Source organism: Syngnathus acus, chromosome 1, assembly GCF_901709675.1.
Source record: "Syngnathus acus chromosome 1, fSynAcu1.2, whole genome shotgun sequence".
Classification (NCBI taxonomy): Eukaryota; Metazoa; Chordata; class Actinopteri; order Syngnathiformes; family Syngnathidae; genus Syngnathus; species Syngnathus acus.
This window is the reverse complement of record NC_051087.1, coordinates 505,295-525,410: the sequence shown is the minus strand read 5'-3', so window position 1 is coordinate 525,410 and position 20,116 is coordinate 505,295. Positions and strand designations below refer to the sequence as shown.

The window sequence follows — 20,116 nt, the reverse complement described above, 5'->3', positions numbered from 1 at the left end:
ACTGCCACCTGGCGACTAGCAAGCAGTAAAGACTGAATTGAATGATGAAAATCAATACACTTTATTGACAGAAGTATTTCAATGATTGGCAGTTGCTGTCATTCAAAAGTCTTTTTCAACTTTTGGATGCCATAATGTCTTCACCATTATGCGTTCCAGAAGAAATGTGAATTGCAATCTTGTTTTCTTTTTTTTTCCACAAATGCAGCCTATGTAGGCTACACTTGAAGCGAATCAAAGAACACGTTTGACGAGTCCCTCGTCGAAGGAGACAGTCACGCGCATGATGAGGTTCTGAAGAGGTGAGCCCGGTTTTCCCCGAGGGCACTTCAGGGACACCATCGGGTCAGCGGGTACAGCAAACAGTGCAGACTCTTGAACCTGATGAGGACCAACTATTATCTGTCCTTTTTTATGTATTTATTTGAAATCAATGATTGACCACTGACCTGGATGGATCTTCTTCTTTGGAGAAGCTTCCTTTCAGCTCCACACTGTTCATCTTGTCCCCAAGCGGCCCGTAACTCAGAGTCACCTAACGCCCAAAGCAGTTTATGGCGTGCGCGCGCGCGCGCTGTGGAAAGCGCTTTCTTTCTTTTTGCACAGTGAACGGAGGTGCTGATACGATCCTTGCTGCATGTCCGCGTGTCTCCACTAGAGGGCAGCGCGCACGTACCTGCTGCGGGATGCTGGCGCGGTCGAGCAGCATGAGGTTCTCCAAGTGCGAGTGGAACAAAGGGCAGTGCACCATGGAGACGCCCAAGCGCTCCTCCACGATGAAGCCCACCGTGCAATCGTCGGGCAGGCTGATCTTCGCCGACGTCTCCTGGAAGCGAGGCCCGCTGAATGCGCGCGCAGCGTTTATCGAAGGCCGCTTCTGACACGAGTGAGAGATGAACGGAGAGTCCGCAAGTACCGAGCCCAGGGGGACATCTTGTGGGCCAGACGTCGACTCAAACAGAAGCCTGCTCCTCCGGTGGCGAACCAGAACTTCACTTGCCTCTGCGCGCGCGCGCGCGCACACACACACACACACACACACACACACACGAAAATGACAAATATGCTGCTGTTTTTATGTCAGACCAAAAAAAAACCCAACTGTCCTTCAAGACCTGATCAAGTGACTTCAGAGATTTATTTCTAAATATATCGGTGCCTGCTCTCCACTCAAATATGTTTGATGTTTTGAAATAAGGAAAAATCACACTCAATAATATGGAGTTTATTTAAAAAATGGCATCATTAAATTCAATGTGACGTGTTAAACAGTTTGCGCATTAATGCTGCAATCCAAATGATTGTGTCGCTTGCTACTTGTGGTTGCCCGCCTTGGCCACCGGGGGCAGTATAATACATGAGCGCTATAATGAATACGTGTTCATATTCAGTGTACCGTTTGGTTTCCCTCCATGAGCTCGTGCGCCGTGATTGGTTTGTCCAGGCTGGCCTTGCCAACGTAGATGTCGCCGTCTTGCGGGAAGTCGGCCAGCGTGGCCACGAGAGCCTGGCCGTTCACGTAGTTGTCGTCGTCCACGTGGCAAAACCACCTGAGGAGCGCCCGCAAACAAACGTCAGCAGGTCGGCCGAGCGACGCCACGCAGCGCGCGGGATTTGTGCCGGCACTCCCGAAAGCAATCCAGCATGCGTTGGCGTCTCGCCTCTTGTCGGACGCCAGGAAGCCTTCGTACTCGGCGGCCATCTTGCACCCCAGGGCCTGCTGACTGTGGTCCGACCGGCAGCCCGTCACGACCACGTTGTAGCCTCCGGTAGAAAAGAAATCACATTCTGTGAGTGGAGTGGGCTGACTTAGGACCTAAACTTGACCTCCCTCTCGTACCTTGGGCCTTCAGGTGGTCATCGTCCTTGTCTGTAAAAATGAACGTCTGCAAGAGGAAAAAGGGGAGAAAATGACCACGTGTGGATTGACGACAGAACATGTATGTCATGATGCCGAGGTGGCGCCGCCGCACGTGACGTGAGAAGTGAGAAGATGGGGTCGGTCGGCTTGTGTCAACTACTTCCTGTTCTGCACTTCCGCTTCATGTCGAGAGGCTCGGCTTCCTGTCAACTCCTGTCGGTGTCTTGTGACAGCTAGACAGACAGCGCTCTGTAAAGCTGCATGAGCAATTTTGCACCAAACCCCAACCAACTTAGACGACTAGTTTTTGCTAATAGGAACCATTTCTGCTGTCAAGAATGAATTCTTGGAAAGTGCAACCGTAACCGTGGCGATTGGACATAACTGACGACGCATTTGAATAAATGTTGCAAATAATAATAATAATAATAATAATAATTCGGCAGCAAAGTAACATTTCACACTTTCTAATTGGACACATGCTTGAATGCATGCTTTCTTGGATGACGGACGGATATGTGGGATATTAAATCGTCGGCGAGGTGTCTGAATTTTAAACATGCATTCAGTTCTTCCCCGTAAAGCTTATTACTCAATAAAATGTTTCATCTAAAACAAAAACACGCTCGCACTCAAATTAGCAGCCACTCACTCACTCACGTGCGACTTGGTTGTGGAGATCCAGGTCTCCAAAAGGAGGGCCAGGCGCGTTCCGTGGAATCTGCCGGTGGTCTTGAGCGATATGAAAATGTCCTCCAGCCGCAGCTCGGCTTGGGGGTTCCGCCTGAGGGCTTCGGACGCAGGAGGGGGACGACGAGCCGCCGGTGCAGGCGAGATCCCCGAGACGGAGAGGCGGTCGCCGCCGTCTCGCTCAAAGTTGGCGTAAAGCAGCACGAAGAGGGCGAGGATGAAGAGCAGCAACCTGCGAGCCAGCCATCTCTTCTTCATGGCACCACAAATGGGGACAAGTCCAAAACAATCATGAGTTTAATTAGGGTGACCAGACGTCCTCTTTTCCCCGGACATGTGCTACTTTTCAGCCCCCCAAAATATGTCCGTGTGTGCGTGCGTGTGTGTGAGGAGGAAGTAGGCGAGTGCTTGCCAGCGAGTGTATACAAAAAATGCCGAAACGAAAATGCACGTTTACGGAGGAATTAAAGATTTTTTTGGGCGTGCTTTCACCAGGGTCCTGAAGCCCTTTTTTTTTTTTTTTTCAAATGCTGCACCGATAGTCGTACTTCTTTTGTCGTTTTTTTTCACTTACTTTTTTTTTTTTTTTACTATAAAACTAAAAATTGTTACTGTGCATATTTTACTAGTGTAAATATGTTCTTGTCGTTGTACATCTGTTGTTGTTATTGTACATATATTGTTTTGCGTTATTGACCAATATACAGATACTGATATATAGACACCTTGTCATTTAACCACGAGCACCACCTCGGCGTCCTCAAAAATATGAGAAGGTGTCCTTTTTTTCAGCAACCCAAATCTGGTCACCCTAGTTTAATTAAACCACGAGCAATTATCACGCAACAACTGGTCGAACTTGAAAGGCGCCCAGTAAGAAGGCAATCATTACAAAATGCTTCATCAATCGAAATGGAAGTTTGTCATTCTTTGTGGGCGTCTGTTCAACACAGACAGGAAGGAAGGAAGCAAGCAAGCAAGCGACTGACGTCTGACGCCTTCGGCTCGGCAACAAAATGGCTTGAATGAAATGATTGAAAAGTACAAATTGAACAATGTGCCTGCGCTAAAAATAAACAAATCAACGTTTGTAATGTCTCTATGAGAATAAGCACACAAACTGTGCAATATTTCACTTTGTAAAAAGTAAGAAATAAACAGATCAAATGGAGAGAAACCATTTGTGCAGCTTGAACCATTGTTTATGGCACATTTTGGTGCATGCAACTTGGCCACCAGGGGCGGTATAACAGAGTCATGCAGAATGGAGTTATAACAGAGTCATGCAGAATGGAGTTAAGAGCTTTCCGGGAGCGATATGCACATTGTGCGCTTCTCCGTATGAACCATACACGCCCTAAATTGATATTGACATGCTTTGAACTGTTGCGTTCAATCATAAATATCACCTTGGTGGCGGTATGACCTCAAATGACGCGATCGGCACTAAATAGGCAGTGTGACGTCACATGTCACATCCTATACATGCAAAAAAAAGGTGAGCGCTTCAAATGAAAGGAGTTCTTGTCGTTCAAAATACAAGTCAACACTGATTTCAGTCACGACCACATTGCCTTGCCAGTCAACGCCAGGGGCATAGCTACCCCATGTTCGAACGGAATGGATGACGGAGCGGAGCGGAAGAGTTATTTTAGGACAATGACTGCTCCCGGTGCCCCAGACCGGCCCCTCGCTCCCTACCTCCCGTTGGCGCAAAACAAACCCGGAGAGAGAGCTTAACCGGAAGTCGGACTCCGGCAGATAGCCGCCCCGTCCCGATGGAGGGTCACGCCAACATCTCGGTGACGGAGAGCCAGTTTCGCTGTCCCATCTGCCTGGACGTCCTCCAGGACCCGGTGTCCATCCCGTGCGGACACACCTACTGCATGGCGTGCATCAACGGCTACTGGGACCAGGCCGAGCCTCCGGCGCACTTCAGCTGCCCGCAGTGCCGCGAGGCGTTCAGCCCGCGGCCGGTACTCCGCCGGAACACGGTGCTGGCCGAGGTGGTGGCCAAACTCAAGCCGACGCAAGCCGGCGCCGCCGCCGCCGCAGCAGCCGCGTCGGAGCTCTCCCCGCCGCCAGAGCTCTACCTGGGCGTCGCGGGCCAGGTGCCGTGCGACTTTTGCCCGCCGCTGAGCAAGCTGGCGGCGGCCAAGTCGTGTCTGGTGTGCCTGACCTCCTTCTGCGAGGTCCACGTCTTGCCCCATCGGGAAGTGAGCACCTTGCGGCGCCACAAGTTGGTGGCCGCCGTGGAGTGTCCCGCCGAGCGGCTGTGCGCGCAGCACCGCCTCGGACTGCAGCCGCGAGCCGGTGGCGGCGGCGGCGGCGGCGGCTGCAGCGACGACGACGAGCCGGAGGAGGCCGCGGCGGACTGGAGCGGAGACTGTCTGCTGTGCGAGGCCGACCGAGAGGAGGCGCACCCTGCGGAGGCGCAGAGGGCGCGGAGACAGGTACGGACGGAGTGCTGCATGGGCAAGTTCCTAGACAGACAAACAAACAAACAAACAAACAAACAAACAAACAAACCAGACGACGAGACATAATCCACAAAGTACATCCAAATTCTCTGTCGGCGTCCAGGTTCAGCTTCAGGAGTCTCAGAGGACGGTTCGGTGCAAAATCCGAAGCTGCGAGCGAGAGCTGGAGGAGTTCCAGCAGAGTTTGGAAGCCCTCAAGGTGCGTATTTTGGACTTGGCTTCCAATCAGGTGTGTTCAAGGGTTCCCGGACCTCTGGAAAGTAGGACATGACCTGCATGTGATTGTCAGGCGTCCGCTTCGGCCGTTTTGGAGGACAGCGAGATGCTCTTTGCTGACATGGCAGTACGACTGGAGAAGACCAAGGCCGAGGTGACTTGTTAGCCTCTCAAAGAACAAAGTTCAGGTTTTCCAACCTGCTTCGAGCTTGGCCTAGGCTTCCAAACTCGGCTTTCAAATTTGCTTCTGAAGCTCGGCACCCGGGCTTTGAAATGAAGCTTTTGGAGATTTCAAATTGGGGTTTCGAGCTGAGGTCAAAGGGTTCCTGGCTGCAGGTGCGAGTGCGCGTGGAGGCTCGCGAGCGAGCGTTGGTGGGTCGCGCCCAGCGAGATGCCGACACGCTGGGGAAAGATCTGGAAGAACTGCGCAGGCGAGACCTGGAGATTGCGCAACTTCTTCAGACTCAGGACAACGGACACTTTCTGCAGGTCAAACAGCACACCCTACAGGCCACACGGGGAACTGCAGGGCGAAATGATCCAAAACAAAGGTGGTCCTTGAGCTCAAACCTTTGCTCAGTCATTCTGTTGTTTTTGTGCGGCTCTCTCGCCAGCAGGCGGCGCCGCTGCTGTGCCTCCCCGTCCTGGCCGCCGCCCGGCCCTCGGTGACGTCCGGCCCCCCCGCGGAGGCCTTCGGCGGGGCCAGCAGGGCCCTGGGGAGACTCCGCAGCCGCCTGGAGGACGTCTGCAGGGAGGAGGTGGACTCCATCAGCAGGGCGGGTAAACCAAGGACGAGTCAAGTTCATTTCTATAGCCCTAAATCACAAACAAGTCTCAAAGGGCCTCAGGAAAGGTCGACTTGACGGCGGTTGGAGATTGACACGTTTGACAAGGCTTGCTTGGGTTTGTCTCGCAGTGAACGAGAACAACGCGTGGGCTGGCGAGGGAGTTAAAGGTGAGCTCGCTCAAACCAGGGGGTGAGCTTTGAAAGGAAAATGTCGCCTGTGTTCGAAGGCGGCGTGAACGCGGCCGCCGCCAACGTCAAGCCTTCTCCTCGACATTCCAGACAAGATGACACGCACGGTGAGTGTTGCGTGCGCGCCAGCTTTTTTCCAAAATGCCATCACTTGTCCTTGTCTTGTGTGTGCGCGCGCGTTCGTAGCATTTACGTCGTCGTCGTTCCCGGCGTCCTCGCTGCCGCTGCAGCCGGCCGACCAAAGGATGAGGGCCGTCTTCCTCAGGTGTAAGTGTTCCTCACCCAGAAAAAATGCCATTGTCTGTCCATATGTGCTGCGATGCGACCCTGTTTGTGTTCACATCGCCATCCGTTGCCACAAGAGTAGCAGAAATATTCGCTCCAGATTCAGACTGACATTCAAAGGGGGGTGGGATGATATTAATTAAAGGTCCAACTTTGCTTTTACCTTGAAAAAGTCTATACAAGTAATATTTTTAGGGGGAAAAAATGTTCTGCCTCGATCTTCCTACTTTGTATCCCCACCAAGATACAAGTTGCTCAAAACCAATGGATTTTTGTCAACTCTGGCCAAATGTACTCTTTCTTCTTTCTTGTTGAAAGTCCCGCTATTGTTAAGACTTTGAATTTTGGCTGATGGATCCCTACTGGAAAGACAAAGCGTGTCATGTCGGGCGTTTGCGCTGACAACATTCAACACAGCGCCGGGTTCGCTTGGGCTTCGTCAAAGGGTTTGGGGTCGGGAACGCGGTCGGTGTTCTCGCTGGTGGATCTTGTCGGGGTTGGCTTTAGGATTCTTGTCAGAGGGGATTCTCCTGTCCCACCTCCAGCTAAGAAATGTTGAGGTTACTTCCCGCCTGTTTGTTATCTCAGTTTCCTGTCATCTGTCCTTGGACCCGGACACGGCCCACCCCACCCTGGTCCTCTTTGACGGCGGCCAGGGCGCCCACTGCGGCGAGGAGCTTCAGCCGTACCCGGCGCACCCCCAGCGCTTCGACTCGGTGGCTCAGGTCCTGTGCGGCCAGGGCCAGTTCGGCGACGCCGGCTACTGGGAAGTGGAGTGGCGGGGCGGAGGATGGATTGACATCGGCGCCACCTACAGGTAGCCTTTCATTTTCCAGAGAGCCCTTTCCTTTGGAAGTGACGACGGGCCATTCGCAGGCGAATCGGGCGCAAAGGGGGCGGGAAATCGTGCCTGCTGGGCCGCAACGAGAACTCGTGGCGACTGCGCTGCACGCACGCTGGTTACGCCGCCTGGCACGACAACCGCAAGACCACCGTGGCCGCGCCGCCGTGCCCGCGCATCGGCGTCTTCCTGGAGCGCCACAAGGGGGCGCTGTCCTTCTACAGCGTGTCCGACAGCATGGTGCTGCTGCATACCTTCCGATGTGCCTTCTCGCAGCCCATCTACCCGGCCTTCCGCCTGGACCTGGACTCCACCCTGCTCCTCTGCCCTCAGGATGCTCCTCCTCCAGCGCAGTGAACATGGAAGAATCCAATTTTAATTTTCAAAATACAGTCAATTACTAACAACATTAACATGGATTTATATCGCTAAAAACAATATATGACTAATATTGTAAATGATGACCTTCTTACATTAGTTTTTTCTTTCAGTTTGGCCATAGCACTTTGTGTAAAAGTGAGAAAAGAGAAAACGATGCAATACTAAACGTTAATGTACGTGAAATACGTGTTGCTTGTGTGTCTTCAAACTTACAGTATAAAGTCCATCCCAAAAAAAAACCAAGAACCTGTCAACTACAAGGGACCTCTTGAAGCCTGTCAGACCAAAGTGAGGGTTCAGCAAAAAACCCTTGTCACATGACGACTGGGAACTTCAACGCGCGTCACATGACTTTAGTTTATTGTTGCCAAGATGGCGGCGGGCTGCTGGCGGCTTCTTTCGCTCGTTTTCATCCTCTGTGAAATTTGCTCGAGTTTGCCAGTCGAGCGCCACGAAAAACAACAAGACGACGACGACAAGTGCGGCTATCAGGTCAGACGCCACTGGACGCGTTTTAGTGACGTCATGCCGGGTTCAAGGCCCACGTCTTGCAGGGAAACGGGGACGTTGCTTTTAGCTCGTAAAGAAAATTTAAATATTGAATATTTGTTTGGTCCTGCCACATATATGCATCCTGGAAAATACTTTGATCAGTCATATCTAATCAGGATGTTTTTTTTTAATTCTGATTTTCATTTTATTATAAAAAGAAAGCGTGAATCTCAAAGATTGAACACAATCTGCACTCCTCATCACTTGCACAATACTGTTATTGATTAGTATGATAGCACTGTTGCAAAGTATTGATTTTTTTTTAAATGCAAATGTTCATTATGCAATGTCCTCTATTAAAACACCATGTAGTGGCGTTCTAAAAAAGTGGGCCTTATGTAGTAAGCAACCCTCATGAGGCTGTTCCTCAATTTATACTTTTTGTGATCGCGTAGACTGGAGTGACTCCAACTATCGGGACAAATTCCATTTGGTCAATAGAGATAACTCTGATCAAACGCTTTCACAATCTTTTGTAATCGTTTAAAGTCAACATTTAACATTCGCGGCGTAGGAGTGTAAAAACAAGTTAAGATTCACCTCGGGGGCTGAAAAGCAAAATCCACGAGGTGTGCTGATTAGTCGGTGGTGCCTGGCATGTATGTTACATCTGTGTCTGCATACATTGTCGTTTGCGTGCAGTCATGTCACGCGACGAAGCCGGCCATGCTGAACGTCCACCTGGTTCCGCACACGCATGACGACGTGGGTTGGCTCAAGACCGTGGACCAGTACTTCTATGGAGGTCCGAACGCACGCACGCACGCATCCTTGCGTCCAAACAAAGCCATCAAACGGTCGTTGTGGTTTGTGTCCCAGATCAAGTGCTTTTTTTGGCGTTTTTTTCCTACTTTTGCTCCATCAACTTTTTCACCAGTTTTGTGACGACCTTTGATTTATTCCAATGCAGTAGCTAGCTGCCTTTACCTCAAAGGTACACATTCGCAAATTGTTCAACGGCACTTTTTGTCAGAGCGATCGATACCAGGGGGCGTACTCACTCTTTGTTTCGACATTCCCGTGATGCGCTTTTCCTGTGCGTGCGCAGACCGTAACGACATCCAGCACGCCGGCGTGCAGTACATCCTGGACTCGGTGGTGGAGCAGCTTCTGAAGAACCCCGACCGCAGGTTCATCTACGTGGAGACGGCCTTCTTCTACCGATGGTGGCGCCGCCAGAGCGCCGACGTGCGGCAGACGGTCAAGCGGCTGGTCAACCAGGGTGCGTCCCCCGCTCGGATTCCCTGAAATGGAACAACCTTGACAAGCGGCCCTCGCCTCGCCCCGCCCCGCCCCGCCCCGCCCTCTTTTCTCCCGCCAGGCCGGCTGGAGTTTGTCAACGGCGGCTGGTGCATGAGCGACGAGGCCGCCACTCACTACAGCGCCGTCTTGGACCAGATGACCATGGGACTCCGGTTCCTCAACCAGACATTCGGGCCTTGCGGTCGGCCCCGGGTGGCCTGGCACATTGACCCGTTTGGACACGCCCGCGAACACGCCTCCATGTTTGCGCAGGTAGTCACCCAAAAAAACAGCTTGACATGCCAGATTTTGGTGATCTGAAAATAAAACGGTACCAAGATGATCGTTTCAAAGCTTTTCAAAGGGAGTTTGGCGTATTGCCAAAAACAAGAAAATGTTAGCGCTTTTTAGTATGTTATTTGTCAACCCGCTCCAGATGGGCTACGACGGCTTCTTCTTCGGCCGAGTGGACTACCAGGACCGCTACCGGCGGATGCTTGCCAAGGAGCAGGAGCTGCTGTGGAGAGCGTCCGACAGCCTCACCCCGCCAATGGCCGACCTCTTCACCGGTAACGAACGACGTGCCGGTTTGAGACTCCGCACGTTGACAGCCCTGGTTGGCCTTGCACCTTGTCAGGGATTCTCCCCAATGGCTACAACCCCCCCGAGGGCTTCTGCTGGGACCAGTCCTGTGACGACCCGCCCATCAAGGACGATCCTGACTTGGAGGACTACAACGTGGACGATGTGGTGGAGCGCTTCCTCAACGTGGCAAACGCTCAGGTGCGCCTCGGTTTTCAAAATGGGACTCCTTTTAAAATTGGGAGGCGCAGTATCTCACCGAAAATCTCGCCCGTGTGCTTGGGCCCGTCAAATCCGAACAAGTGATTTGGTCTGCTTCAGTCTCTGGTGTACAAGTCCAACCACATCATCATGACCATGGGCTCGGACTTCCAGTACGAGAACGCCAACCTGTGGTACAAAAACCTGGACAAGCTGATCCGCTACGTCAACGCCCGGCAGTCCAACGGAAGCCGGGTCAACGTCCTCTACTCCACGCCCTCCTGTTACCTCCAAGAGTTGCACCGGTCCAACCTCACCTGGTAGGACCCAAACGCTAGTCCACGAGCGGGAACCGCGTCGTCCAACCGTTGCGGGTTCCCGCGCAGGGCCCTGAAGACCGACGACTTCTTCCCGTATGCGGACGATGCCCACGACTTCTGGACGGGCTACTTCAGCAGCAGACCGGCGCTGAAGCGCTACGAGAGGCTCAGCAACAGCAATCTACAGGTGGCTTCCCGGATGAGATCCGCAGTCTGTAAGGCGCTCAAATGCGGCCTTGTTTTCAGACATGTAACCAGCTGGAGGTTCTCGGCGGCGGCCGGGCTTCTACGAGCGGACCCTTCGGCGAGGGCGACAGTCTCGCTTTGAGTAAGTAGGTCCAAAGGGAGGGATTCCCTTTGCCTGCACCTAATCTGAGCACTTTTTGGGTACCCGGTCCAGAAAGAGCCATGGCGGTAGCTCAGCACCACGACGCCGTGTCAGGCACAGAAAAGCAGCACGTGGCCAACGACTACGCCCGGAGACTTGCCGACGGCTGGCAACGTTGCCAGGTAGGCTTAGACTTTTGTGGCTCCCCAACCGCACGCAACTCAAGTGGCAGCTTCCGACGACATCCACCGGTGAAGGAAGGTTTCCTCTTCTCCAGGTTGTGGTCAGCAACAGTCTGGCCGCTTTGAGCGGATCCACCGCCGAGCGCGTGTACTGCGATAGCCTCAACGTCAGCGTGTGTCCTATCACCGAGTCCAGCCAAAGGGTAAAAAGCAGACTTTGGCGTTGTTGTCGTCAACCTTCCTGAGGCACGGCTTCCTCCTCCAGTTCTCCGTAAACGTCTTCAACCCCCTGGCTCGGCCCGTGGCCTGGCCCGTCAGGCTTCCGGTCAACGGCACGGCCTACTCGGTGTCTGACGCCGACGGGAGGTCCGTGGACTGCGAGGTGGTTTCGGTCTCACGAGCCACGCGAGACGTGAGGCGCAACCGCGGCTTCGCAGTCAACGAGCTGCTCTTTCGCGCCCGGGCCCCGGCGCTGGGCTTCTCCACCTATTCGGTGTCCCTGCTCCAGGACGGGCCTCCGCCGGCCTCCGTGCGATCCCGTGCGCCCAAATCCATCTGGAACAAGGTATGACGTTGACATTTTGCTCCTCTGGTTCTTGAACTCGCTTCTCCATTTGACTGGACATTTTGGTATTTGGTTTTGTTGATTTGCGCTGTCGGTAAACGACCCATTTTCCCATATCTGCAGTATCTACGAGTGACCTTTGACCCGGAGACGGGCCTCCTAAGTGGCCTGGACAACTTGGAGACCAAACAGAGTATCAGCCTGACACAGAACTTCTACTGGTTAGTAGTCACTGAAAGTCATGATGAATGAATGGACAGTCAGTCCCCTGGTTAACGCGGACGTTTGCAGGTACAACGCCAGCGATGGCAACAACTCCAAGAGCAAGCAGCCCTCTGGGGCGTACATCTTCAGACCCAACTCCTCCACGCCGTTTGTCATCAGCACGACGGCCAAGACGGAGACAATACAGGCACTCACTCACTCGATCGTTACGCTTTGTGGAATTTAGCTCGGCTAGCCAAACCGCGAGAAATGCGCTGGCTGGACAGGCCGAGCGCAAAGTCTGAAGGAGTCACAGCGAGTCCCAGTTTGAAGTCAATTTGGATCGATCCAAAATTGGAGCCAAAATGGGCTCATTCCCCAAAGCTCGTTAGCAACACGTCGTTCACTGGCAACATGAAATGGATCGCAAGTAGAGCCGCACGCACGCACGCACGGCTAAAGAGCGACAAACCTGAGCTGGCGTCTCTTTCGCAGACGTCGCTGACGCAAGAGGTGAGGCAGCAGTTTGCGCCGTGGGCGTCTCAAGTGGTTCGCCTCCATACCGACAGCCGGGTTCTGGAGCTGGAGTGGACCGTAGGTCCCATCCCCATCCAGTGAGTGGCGCCTGAGATTCGCTTCGGTACAATGGTCCGCTAAATCACGTTGTCCTTTTCTTTCCGTCAGCGACGACTTGGGCAAGGAGGTGATCACTCGGTTGGACACGGACGTCGAGTCTTCGGGGATATTCTACACCGACTCCAACGGGAGAGAGGTTCTACAGAGGAAGTATGCGCTGAAAGTGGAAAACTTGTCTTTTCAATCCATTGACAAGGAAGTATGCGCTCAAAGTGCAAATCTGGCCTTTTCAATTCATTGGCAATCTTTTCCGTCGTCTTCTGATCGCCGTCAATTGTTTTCAAGCGACTGCCAGAGTCTAAAGCAATTGATAACTGTGGCTGGCGCCTTGAAGGCAGACATTGAATGGAAATGTTTGCCGCAGGAAAGACTTCCGACCCACTTGGAACCTGAAGCAGTCGGAGCCCGTCGCCGGAAACTACTACCCTATCAACTCCCGCGCCTTCATCAAGGTGCTTGGCATGCAAAATGCGATCCTCCAAAAATTGGAAATCTACAAACGGAATTGTTTGACACCTCGGTGGCCAATGTTTTAACGTATGGCGTGCGCGATACTTTGGAACACAATGGATAAAATGTGGATGTGTGTGTTGCCAGGACGACAAGGACCAACTCACTGTGGTGACGGATCGCTCTCAGGGCGGAGGCAGCATTCACAATGGCTCCCTTGAGATCATGGTCAGATCCAATGCGCATAGCTGTACACACAAACACCTTACATGGAAATGCTCAACACAAAAGAGCACATCAACACAAATTTAACAAAAGGCAAACCTAAAAACACACATACATGCAAGGAGGTTAAAAAAAAAAAAAAAGGAATAATGTCACCTGGGTTGGCCACGCTCAACACTAGCATTTAGCCGACAAGTACGTTCCGATGTATGACGAGTCGGAATATTTTCGACACTGGCGGGCAGCTTCCGTATCTATTTGTAAGCCAACACATGTCCACAACAAATGTAACCCCAGAAAAACAAAGTTAACATACTTGGGATCTCCCAACAACAGCTCCACCGCCGGTTATTGTACGACGACGTCCGCGGCGTGGCCGAAGCCCTCAACGAGACCTCTGACCTTTTCCCGGACGGTCTGGTCGTGCGCGGGCGCCTGTTGCTCTCCCTGGAGCGCCCGGCCATCGCCGCCGACGTGCACCGCCCCCTAGCCGAGGAGGCGGTACTGCAGCCGCTGCTGACATTCACCGAGGGCGACCTGCACCCAAATACTCGACTGGAGGTGAGTCCTGCAAATGCAAAGTGCGTTTTCAGAATTGCTTTGTCGTTTTTTGGTCCGATTTTCAGATTTGCCAATCTTCCGCTTAGTTCTCAGGGCTACAGGCCGCGCTGCCCCCCGCTGTCCACCTGCTGACACTGAGCCAATGGGACGACGATTCGGTCCTGCTCAGGCTGGAGCATCAGTTCCAGAGCTGGGAAAGCAAAATCAACTCGGAGCCGGTCACGCTGGACCTGCAGGTTCGACTACGACTCGACAAAATATTTCAACAACAAACACCGGCTCCTCTGAATTGGCAATGTCCACTTTCATAGCACCGTTTGGTGATTTTGTTGTGTGCAGAAGTTGTTTTCAACCCTGGAGGTGGTGGGCGTGTCTGAACTCAACCTGTCAGCCAATCAGTGGAAAGAAGAGATGAAGCGTTTCCACTGGACTTCGCAGACGGGTACGCACTAGCATAAATGAGCCAATCGCACATTTTCAGTCAGAGAGCCTTCTTTTTTTCTTGAAATAGATGTAACTTCTACTTTATGATACGTCTCCCCCTCTTTTCTAACTTTTCTACTTGTCTTTTTTCCCCCCTCCAGTTGAAAAGCCCCAGAAAAAGACATTTAAGGACCCCTCCGCGTGGGAGGTCACCTTGCACCCGATGGAAATCCGAACCTTCCTGCTCAGAGCGAACTTCAGATAGTGCTCCAGCTTTGCTTTGGTCAATACGCAGAAGTGGCAGCCATTTTCCAGCGACTCCCGAAGCCTCGAAACGCGGGGAAAAATCTCTTGGGACACTAGAAGAAAAGTGACATGAGCTTCCATTTTTCACCTGATGTGATGAATGCTTATATATTGATTTTATATTGATCCCAAAAAAAAGCAGCGGAAAATAAAGCAACATTTTTAGCTTTCCGATATGTGAGACTTTTTCCCCTCGCTCGTAACCTTCGTGTTCAGCTCTGTATGTTAATGCCAACTGAACAATACGTCAAAAGTCAAATAATCGTACAAGCAGGATAGATAGATAGATAGATAGATAGATAGATAGATCTTTCTAATTGACTGTAAAATGGTAGCCCGAGCAAGCGTCCCGGGAGTCGACTATTTCGAAAAAATGACCACTGGGGGAAGAATTTCCGTACGTGTTGCGCTTTATTGGACCGTTACAACAGTCAAAGCCCCTCACCACCAAAAAAAAAAAAAAAAAAGATTGATTGTGAAACTTAGTAAAATAAGTAAAACCAAAAATCATCTTAATTTATTCCATTTTCTCCTCCGTGGCGCAGTCGTGGGAGTATGAGCATTTGTCCCCGTAGGTGCACGTGCCCTGGAACAACAGACAAATGTTAAACGACAGCGCTGCTAAAACGGGATGGCAAAAAAGAACGTTTCAAATTGCTTCAAATGTTTATCCTTTGATGCAAAGACGCTTTTAGGGTCGACAGCCGTTTCCTTGTCATTGATGATTTTTCCAATCGGGCATTTTACAGATCATACCACTGCCAAATCTAATTTGTAAACATCTTTTAAAAAGTGACGACACGCACAACGAGGGCACGGGTGGCGGAGCAATGACTCCACTGACCTGTTTGAATTTTTTGCACGGGAGGCTCTTGATCTGCGACGACTCCGTAATGTGGCCCTTGCGCTTGTTTTGGTTCTTCATGCGCTTCAGCTGCAGGTCGTCGGAGATGCCGCCGCTAGGGGGCGCAAATACAACAACGCAGAAGATAAAGCGTCTCTTTACTTTTTGGGGTCCAACTTGCAACACTCTTTTGATGGGGGATTCCAAAGCCGGTTTTCGTACCCTGCTTTTGCTCTGGCTTTGGGTCCCCAGAAGGCTTGCGGGTTCTCCTGGAAACGGGTCAAGTGGCGCTGACGGGACTGAGGGTTGGCGTCGTCCCGCACGGTGAAACAAGCGTCGAAGCTAAGGGGCATTTTTATTATTTTTTTTAAAGTGAACAAAAGGGCGATGCCCACGAGAGAACGGCGTCTCACCTGGGCTCGGTGGACAAGATCTTAAAGGCGGGCGTCATTTCGGAGAGTTTCTCACGTTTTACCGGGTTGCTCTTCTCCTGCAGGCGGGACGGGAAATCATTCCATTTCAATTCATTGCTCTGAAAAGGATTTTTTTTAATTTGATGACAAATAATGCCTCTCTGTTCATCTAGCTAGTGTATTGACAATTCCAGCTACCCAGCAGCGCATGACGTCCCAGATGACGGCGGGCGGCGCGTCCGTCTTGATGGCGTTTTTGCAGGCGTGCGAGAGGGAAACTCTGTGACCGGCGTGCAGCAGAGCCGACCTGAACACAAGGTAGGGTCGGGTGCGCACGCTCAGAGACGGACGGCGCTCGGCTTCCGGGTTGAGCAACTCCTCCCGCTACATCCCAGATTGACGCTACGTACCGGAACTGCAGCAATGGCGGCGTGTTGCAGTGGATGGTGCTGCTCAGACCGTCAACCGTGTAGTAAAGGGGCGTGTCCTCCAGCTCCTGCGCAGCGCAAACGGCGCCCAGGGCGTGAGACTGACTGGGGACGCCACGTCCAACGAATTGACAAGCTTACCTCGGTCACCATGCTCAGCATCCCCTCCATGCGCTTGGACGTGGCAAAGCGAGCCGGGTTGCCGCTAACCGCGCTCAGAACCTTCTGGACGAAGGCCCGGTCGTGGATGGCTTCCGCCCAGATCGGACCGCCCAGCTGGGAAGACCGCCAAGTGCGGAGAGTTGAATGACCGTCACAAAAGGACATGGAGGGCAAAGGTCACCTGATGCCTCTGTCCGCAGTGCTCGCACGTCGGTCCCACGGGTGGCCCGGTGGCCGCCGAGTACTTGGTACTGAAAGGGATAAACGGCGGTGGGCTGAGGAAGCGGCAAGAGCGGCTTCCCAAGTAGCGGGCCTCACTGTTTGCCGTTGTCCGTCCTCCTGCCCATCCTCTGCAAGTGGAACGAGCCGCAGCCGACGCAGTTGTAGATCAGAGCCTGCTTGCTGCAACACATTCAATCAACTCAAGCCACGAGGCCAGCGGGCGGATGGATGGATGGATGGATGGATGGATGGGCGGCCCAAAGCGGACGTACCTGGCTGAGTTCTTGACGGTGGCTTGACCCGTGAAGACGCGCACAAACACCCGGATGTAGAAGTCGGCGCTGACGGACAGCAGCGGCCGAATGTAGCGCTGGTACACGTTGGCCCGCTGGTCCAAACTGTGCAGGATGATGCGCAGAGCCTGCGGAGAACCCCAAAGCCTCTTGGATGCTGCAGTTGACGCGGCTTTGTTTGCCAATCGAGGCCAAAAAGGCACATTTAGTAGTAACAACTCACAAAGTAACAACTCACTGCAAGGTAAGAACATATGAAACTGACAGAAGCAATTGAGTGCAGTTTACGGTGCGTTTAGGACTAGAAATGATATTGGGAATTTAAAGCTACATAACGAAATTAATTCCCCAAAAAATAATTGTGGAAAATGTCTTTCAGAACAACAAGCATGTTTGGGGACAGAAAACGTTTTCAAAGCTAAATAATAAAATGAACTCAAATGAACTCCCAAAAAAATGATTCCAGAAAATGCCTTTCAGAATAAAAATCATGTTTGGGAAAAAAAAAACGTTTTAAAGCTAAATAATAAAATGAACTCCAACCAACTCCCAAAAAATTGTTCAAGTATTTGAAATTTTTAAATTAAATTTCTTCATTTGAAATGGTAATTTTTATTCTATTTATTCTATATATTTTTTATCGCATGCGCGGATCGGTTGGCACTTTTTAAATTTCGTTATATGTGACAATGACAATAAAGATCTATTCTATTCTATTCTAATAAAACTTGCTAGCAATGTCTCTATTTTCTATAAGTGAAGACAATTTGTAATTTTAGTCGATGCAAAATTTGGCTTGGCGGGCCACATAGAATGACGTGGGCGGCCGGATCAGGGCCTTGAGTTTGACATCAATGTTTTACTGCAAAGACATTTGATTTCATTTTTTATATTTGATTATTTCTATTTTGCGACAGCCACTAACCAGCTCATGACAGGACTTGGCTTTGATGGAAACGGAGCCGTATTTGCTGTAGCACGTCTCGTTGCTGTTCCCCGCCAACACGGCCATGTCGGTGCATGTGACGCACAAGAGGCCTGCCGGACGCAAAAGACTGGTTGGCGGCGCGGCCGGGCATCGCTACGCCAACGCCAGCCATGAAGCGGCCCCACCTCCGTCGCCGACGGACTGCACCGCGGCGTCCAGGAACGAGGCGGGGCTGCCGTAGGGATCCAGATCGATGACGTCGTAGCGATCGTTCTTCCCTCGCATCTCGTACATAAGCATGCTGCACGGCACGGCACGCGCATGAGAGAAAACCACGCAAAGTCACGACAAGGCCACGTTCGTCCTCACCTGGCGTCCTTGCAGCTAGCCCGGACGAGCTGGCCCACGCCATTGTACTCGGCGTTCCTGGCGACCAGGGCGGCGGCTTTGCGGGAGAAATCGTTGGCGGTGACGCTCCGAAGGCCCGGCACTTCCAGCGCGAAGCGCACCGAGCGCAGACCCGACGCGGCTAAAGCCTCCAGGACGCGAAGACCGCGCTGGAAACACAAAGCGGCGCAAACCCATCAACTTCAAAGTTTCCAGACGGTTCCGAGCGATGGTGGCGAAAATCGAGCGAGTCACAAACGCAAGTGTCCATTACGGGCGGAAGGTCTGCGCTGTGGTTACCTCACATTTCTGCCCTGCCGTGACGACAGCGGGCCCCTCCACGTCGGTCTTCCCGTCCCGTGCCTCGGCAGGCTCGTCGGGCGGAGACGCCACCGCTGGCTCTTTCTCGCCAGGAACCGCAATCTGAACGCCGCGCTGAGCCAGCACTTCTCTGGAGAACTCGGTCAGCACCGCACATCTGGCCAAGAAATCAAGATGAACTCTGGAGGACTCATTCATCTTTATCAAACCACTTCTTTGATTTTTTTGTTTTGTTTTTGCCATTCCCAGGTAGAGTGGAAACAAAACGTCGTGGCATTAATCATCCTGCGAGATTTCACCAAAGACTAGGCTGATAAAAATATCACTTGTACTTACGTTAAGTCTCGATTAAATTCCTGGACCGGGTTGTAAAACACCTCATTGGCACTGGGAAACAAAATGGCCGCCTTGCCCTCCTTCACCACCGTCTCTCCCGCCAGCAGCCCGACGATAGGCGGCTCCTCCTGCTTCTCGACAGGTTCGGCGTTAGTTACGTCGGAGCCCGGATCGGCTGTTTTAGGCGTTTCCATGGCGCAACCCGCACAACTCCGACGTGCTGCGAAGGGCGGGGGCAGGCGACGGGGGGTGACGATAACTTCCAACAGCCGGGCGGCCCGCCACAGCATGAAGGTGCGACACCTGGACCCAGGGTTCATTAGAAAGCCATGGTCAAAAACGTCATCAAATGATTCATAGGAAAGTAGTAATTGTTACTTTTACAGGATGCAAAGTATCCTTCTTTTCATAATCAAATCCTTTGTTTTGAAGGATCATCTTGTAAAATGAGTTTGTAATATAACTTTGTATTGGCACCATGGTTTGCGCTCACTTCGAACCTATCAATGCAGACATTCAGGAACGTTCTTCAGGATTCGGCTTGAATTTCACCTCGAGAGTTCAAATACGGAGAAAACAATTGGTCAGTACGAAATGACACAGATTAGACAACACGTGTTTTCACCCAAAACATTCCTGAATGCGAAAATGATCCTGACAAGGGCACAAGAAAACTTGGGAACATTATACAAAGAAGCGTCATTTCTTACGCTAACAAGCAGCAGAATGAGTGACGTTTTACTGAATGTGCTTCCTTCTAAATGTCGCATTTCGGACCGCTTTTCACATGTTTCTTGGGAGCGGGCTTCTTCGGTAAAATGGCCCCGCCACATTGAAGAAAAAGAGCTCTCACCGTAATACGTGCGTCACACTCGACACACTTTTGCTATACTTGGAACTCAGTCGCGGATTTTAGATGTATATACTGTTTAATGGGGGGGCTTCGCCGTTATGCCTTCTCTAAGAAAAAACAGTCGCTGTCACGTTAGCATACGGGGGCCGCCATGTTGATTGGGGGGGGGGGGGGGGGTCTACGGAAGCTCGTACAGCAGCTTGAAAAAAAACGAATCGGCAAACTCCAGAATGGTGAAGGAGCTAAACACTGACAGTGAAAAGTTGTCAGAAGTTGTTGACTGAATTAGGGCACCAGAAACGGGAAAATAAATGGGGGGTAGGTCAAAGTAGAGTAGTTAGTATAATCCAAAACAAATAATAACTTTTGAAATTTTCTGATCGAAAAAAAAAAAAGTTTTTAATGGAAAAATGGGCTGGATA

At 51.7% G+C, this 20,116-nt stretch overlaps 4 protein-coding genes across 7 annotated transcripts; 2 read left to right on the top strand and 2 right to left on the bottom strand.

Annotated features, from left to right (window-relative positions):
• Window positions 1–37: 37 nt before the first annotated feature.
• mfng (MFNG O-fucosylpeptide 3-beta-N-acetylglucosaminyltransferase) lies at window positions 38–2,923 on the bottom strand. 2 transcript variants are annotated; one of them, XM_037261262.1, is made up of 8 exons: window positions 2,522–2,923; window positions 1,841–1,886; window positions 1,662–1,764; window positions 1,397–1,550; window positions 917–1,002; window positions 677–842; window positions 450–535; window positions 38–381 (listed from the first exon to the last, which is right to left on the bottom strand). In XM_037261262.1, exons 1-8 carry the CDS (start codon window positions 2,807–2,809, stop codon window positions 330–332), a joined length of 981 nt encoding a protein of 326 aa, XP_037117157.1. In that variant the 5' UTR covers window positions 2,810–2,923; the 3' UTR covers window positions 38–329. The 2 variants fall into 2 exon arrangements, 1 of the variants encoding a protein (XP_037117157.1); XR_005099058.1 differs by having other exon boundaries at window positions 319–381; window positions 450–842.
• A 991-nt stretch (window positions 2,924–3,914) lies between these two features.
• LOC119128643 (E3 ubiquitin-protein ligase TRIM7-like) lies at window positions 3,915–7,913 on the top strand. Of its 2 annotated transcripts, XM_037261223.1 has the most exons (10): window positions 3,916–5,004; window positions 5,135–5,230; window positions 5,321–5,401; window positions 5,584–5,736; window positions 5,865–6,027; window positions 6,164–6,202; window positions 6,262–6,330; window positions 6,410–6,490; window positions 7,097–7,325; window positions 7,385–7,913. In XM_037261223.1, the coding sequence occupies exons 1-10, from the start codon at window positions 4,330–4,332 to the stop codon at window positions 7,704–7,706; spliced, it is 1,908 nt and encodes a 635-aa protein (XP_037117118.1). In that variant the 5' UTR covers window positions 3,916–4,329; the 3' UTR covers window positions 7,707–7,913. The 2 variants fall into 2 exon arrangements, with proteins under 2 accessions (XP_037117126.1, XP_037117118.1); XM_037261231.1 differs by lacking the exon at window positions 6,410–6,490 and having other exon boundaries at window positions 3,915–5,004.
• Window positions 7,914–7,950: 37 nt separating this feature from the next.
• man2b1 (mannosidase, alpha, class 2B, member 1) lies at window positions 7,951–14,681 on the top strand. Of its 2 annotated transcripts, XM_037261182.1 has the most exons (22): window positions 7,951–8,222; window positions 8,925–9,027; window positions 9,331–9,504; window positions 9,604–9,797; window positions 9,961–10,093; window positions 10,162–10,307; window positions 10,428–10,627; window positions 10,694–10,814; window positions 10,874–10,955; window positions 11,028–11,137; window positions 11,233–11,340; window positions 11,403–11,702; window positions 11,826–11,923; window positions 11,994–12,114; window positions 12,402–12,520; window positions 12,591–12,692; window positions 12,907–12,994; window positions 13,140–13,220; window positions 13,554–13,778; window positions 13,865–14,014; window positions 14,118–14,220; window positions 14,363–14,681. In XM_037261182.1, exons 1-22 carry the CDS (start codon window positions 8,103–8,105, stop codon window positions 14,464–14,466), a joined length of 2,982 nt encoding a protein of 993 aa, XP_037117077.1. In that variant the 5' UTR covers window positions 7,951–8,102; the 3' UTR covers window positions 14,467–14,681. The 2 variants fall into 2 exon arrangements, with proteins under 2 accessions (XP_037117077.1, XP_037117086.1); XM_037261191.1 differs by lacking the exon at window positions 8,925–9,027 and having other exon boundaries at window positions 8,107–8,222.
• A 216-nt stretch (window positions 14,682–14,897) lies between these two features.
• On the bottom strand, window positions 14,898–19,873 carry trmt1 (tRNA methyltransferase 1). The gene is made up of 16 exons (XM_037261244.1): window positions 19,695–19,873; window positions 18,842–19,144; window positions 18,485–18,662; window positions 18,167–18,354; window positions 17,983–18,098; window positions 17,795–17,907; window positions 16,849–16,997; window positions 16,673–16,756; window positions 16,536–16,605; window positions 16,334–16,468; window positions 16,175–16,260; window positions 15,963–16,071; window positions 15,765–15,841; window positions 15,574–15,693; window positions 15,352–15,466; window positions 14,898–15,093 (listed from the first exon to the last, which is right to left on the bottom strand). Exons 2-16 carry the CDS (start codon window positions 19,129–19,131, stop codon window positions 15,025–15,027), a joined length of 1,899 nt encoding a protein of 632 aa, XP_037117139.1. The 5' UTR covers window positions 19,132–19,144; window positions 19,695–19,873; the 3' UTR covers window positions 14,898–15,024.
• Window positions 19,874–20,116: the final 243 nt, after the last annotated feature.

Bases quoted from the DNA above. Each gene is read 5' to 3' on its own strand.
- man2b1 (XM_037261182.1), top strand. From the start codon at position 8,103: ATGGCGGCGGGCTGCTGGCGGCTTCTTTCGCTCGTTTTCATCCTCTGT. The intron at 10,308-10,427 runs GTGCGCCTCGGT...GGTCTGCTTCAG, and splicing joins TCAACGTGGCAAACGCTCAG to TCTCTGGTGTACAAGTCCAA. The intron at 10,628-10,693 runs GTAGGACCCAAA...GTTCCCGCGCAG, and splicing joins CACCGGTCCAACCTCACCTG to GGCCCTGAAGACCGACGACT.
- mfng (XM_037261262.1), bottom strand. From the start codon at position 2,809: ATGAAGAAGAGATGGCTGGCTCGCAGGTTGCTGCTCTTCATCCTCGCC. The intron at 1,887-2,521 runs GTGAGTGAGTGA...TTCCTCTTGCAG, and splicing joins TCTCCACAACCAAGTCGCAC to ACGTTCATTTTTACAGACAA. The intron at 536-676 runs GTACGTGCGCGC...TTTGGGCGTTAG, and splicing joins GCGCCAGCATCCCGCAGCAG to GTGACTCTGAGTTACGGGCC.
- trmt1 (XM_037261244.1), bottom strand. From the start codon at position 19,131: ATGCTGTGGCGGGCCGCCCGGCTGTTGGAAGTTATCGTCACCCCCCGT. The intron at 18,099-18,166 runs GTGAGGACGAAC...CGTGCCGTGCAG, and splicing joins GCTAGCTGCAAGGACGCCAG to CATGCTTATGTACGAGATGC. The intron at 15,467-15,573 runs GTACGAAAACCG...TGCGCCCCCTAG, and splicing joins AAAGCCAGAGCAAAAGCAGG to CGGCGGCATCTCCGACGACC.
- LOC119128643 (XM_037261223.1), top strand. From the start codon at position 4,330: ATGGAGGGTCACGCCAACATCTCGGTGACGGAGAGCCAGTTTCGCTGT. The intron at 5,005-5,134 runs GTACGGACGGAG...GTCGGCGTCCAG, and splicing joins CGCAGAGGGCGCGGAGACAG to GTTCAGCTTCAGGAGTCTCA. The intron at 5,231-5,320 runs GTGCGTATTTTG...TGTGATTGTCAG, and splicing joins AGAGTTTGGAAGCCCTCAAG to GCGTCCGCTTCGGCCGTTTT.